The 2,786-nt window shown below is 36.5% G+C and overlaps 1 protein-coding gene across 1 annotated transcript; it reads left to right on the top strand.

Annotated features, from left to right (window-relative positions):
- Positions 1 to 598: 598 nt before the first annotated feature.
- Positions 599 to 1,358, top strand: LOC113369332 (histone H1-like). The gene has a single exon (XM_026610106.1). It carries the CDS (start codon positions 635 to 637, stop codon positions 1,328 to 1,330), a length of 696 nt encoding a protein of 231 aa, XP_026465891.1. The 5' UTR covers positions 599 to 634; the 3' UTR covers positions 1,331 to 1,358.
- Positions 1,359 to 2,786: the final 1,428 nt, after the last annotated feature.

Below are 2,786 nucleotides of genomic sequence, written 5' to 3'. Positions count from 1 at the left end.
CATCATTGATAATAATGGGTGGCATTTTTGAAGGTAAACGATCTTTTTCACATGCGTTCACTTTCTTTTCACTATTTTTAATACTTTGTTCATCACTTATTTCAGGATTTACACGGCGTCTCTTTACATTTTCACTATTATCATCACACACACTATCTTTATTGTCAATGTTTAGTATTTTAGCCACTTCTTTGCTGACATTAGTACAAGCTAAAGGTTCAAATTTGTTAACACCAATAAATTTGCCTTTCGGAAACTCGTTTTGTAACTGTTTTGTGGCTTCCATCGTGCGCGTCGATGTCGACGGGTTGGAAGCCATTTCTTTAATAGTATTTATTACATTTACATTTTTAGTTACTTTAATTTTAGCACCTTGTTTTTTAATTATTTTCATTAACATAGGCTTTTAAACCACTATAACTATTTCACTTTTGCTCTACGATGTGCACTGCTCGGCGGTTCAGACCGAACTCTCTTAATTTTTTACAAATAATTTACATTTTTGTAAAATTTTCAAATATTATTGTTTTCTCCTCGGTCCTACACTTTTCGAATATAGTTTTTGGCCACGCCCCTAACATATTTAACCAATCACGTGTTAGATTTACATTTTAACCTACGATTTTTTACTATAATGTCAGATAACGCTTTATCTACGTCGCCGGCGGCAACCGCTGCGCCAGCGACAGCATCGCCGAAAAAGGGCAAGACTGCGGCTGTTAAAAAACCGCGAGTGAAGCCGTCCCATCCTCCTACATCTGAAATGGTAAACAACGCTATTAAAAGTCTGAAAGAACGCGGCGGATCGTCGCTGCAGGCGATTAAGAAATATATGTCGGCCAATTATAAAATCGACGCCGAGAAAATGTCAACGTTCATTAAAAAGTATTTAAAGTCAGCTGTTCAAGCGGGCACACTGATTCAAACAAAAGGCAAAGGTGCTTCGGGTTCGTTCAAACTTGCCGCGAACGCTAAACAGAGCGGCGGCGAAAGCGGTGTTTCGGCTGGAAAAGCCAGGACCGCTAAGACGCCAGCGGCAAAAGCAAAATCGAAGACAGCAAAGTCGAAGGGCGCCGCCAAACCTGCTTCGTCCCCTAAAAAGAAGTCTGCATCCGCAGCGGGCACATTAAAAAAGTCGTCGGCGAAACCTAAGACGACAGTCGATAAGAAGAAGACCATTCAGGGTAAGTCGACGAAAGCCTCATCGGCCAAGGCAACGAGCAAAACGAAGAAAACCGTCAAGACCGCAGCCGCAAAGAAACCTAAATCGCCAAAGAAGACATCAAAAGTAGCCAAACCTTTGAAAAAAGCGTCACCGAAAAAGAAGTGAAAACATTTCATTATCTTTTTACACAACAGCAAACGAAAATGTTTGCACAAAGTCCTTTTCAGGACTAACAATAAATTTTTATCAAAGAACATTATTATTTTACTTATATATATCTTATCATCTTATATTATAGCCTTTTCGTGGACTTCGGAAAAAATTTTAATAAAATATTTGTAACAGGAGCGCAGCAACGCTCGCTGTGTTCCTCGCCGCCGTGTTGTGTCATTGACGAAATTTAAAAGTCAAAGTCTTTTCAATTTTCAATTTCGTCTTTGGTAGGGAGTTGTTCAATATCAATCGCTGAATTTTATTTATTTATTTATTATTTTTTTTTAAATAATTTTATATGAATAAATTATCTTAATCAAATGAAATATAATCAATAATTTATTAATAAAAGTTTTATATATCACTTTAAATAAATCAACTATACATAGAACGGCAACTCTCATAATAATTAAATTCATAATTTTTTCTAATTTTTTTTTATATAAATAATAAGTAAATGGAAATTAATTAATGAAATAAAATATAATCATTAATAATTTATGAAGTTTCAATCTTTTTTTCATATCGTATTCGAAAAAGAAAATTTATATAACTTTAAATAACTATATATGAAATTAAAAAATATACAATCAAAAAAAAATATTTATATATATAAATATATATATATAATATATATAATATAAATTTCTATCATCAGAACGGCAACTCGCCCATATTAATTAAATTTAGAATTTTTTAAAGAAGCTTTCAGAAATTCATGACGAATTTTACAAATTCAACTATAATATTTTTTAAACTTAACACAACAACACACTATTCAACAAGTCAAATCATGTGTGTTGTCAATAATTTCAATTAAAAAAAAAAATCAATAAAAATTTCTAACGTATCGATGGAATAATTCTGCAAAATAAAATAATTTGAAAAATAATAAAAGTTCTTTTAATTGATCATTTTGGTGGTCCTGAAAAGGACCGATTTGTTTTATAGGACGACAGGCGTCTAAGCGCGTTCTCCTCGAATACGCCGAGCTAGTTGAATATCCTTGGGCATGATGGTTACGCGCTTGGCGTGGATCGCGCACAAGTTTGTATCTTCGAACAGGCCAACCAAATAGGCCTCGCTAGCTTCCTGCAATGCCATGACGGCGGAGCTCTGAAAACGCAGATCGGTCTTGAAGTCCTGAGCGATCTCGCGCACTAGACGTTGGAACGGCAACTTTCGTATGAGAAGCTCGGTGCTCTTCTGGTAACGACGGATCTCACGCAGAGCTACGGTGCCAGGCCGATAACGATGCGGCTTCTTCACACCGCCGGTCGCCGGCGCGCTCTTGCGAGCCGCTTTCGTTGCAAGCTGCTTACGGGGCGCCTTGCCACCGGTGGACTTGCGAGCTGTCTGCTTCGTACGGGCCATTATAACTCCTAGATTTCGTTTCGAGAACCTTCTC

The sequence above is a fragment of the Ctenocephalides felis genome, unplaced genomic scaffold (genome assembly GCF_003426905.1).
Source record: "Ctenocephalides felis isolate EL2017-DRISC unplaced genomic scaffold, ASM342690v1 CF-g0.4_SCAFFOLD_01234, whole genome shotgun sequence".
NCBI lineage: Eukaryota > Metazoa > Arthropoda > Insecta > Siphonaptera > Pulicidae > Ctenocephalides > Ctenocephalides felis.
The sequence above is the reverse complement of the archived record's forward strand: the minus strand, read 5'-3'. Positions and strand labels throughout refer to the sequence as shown.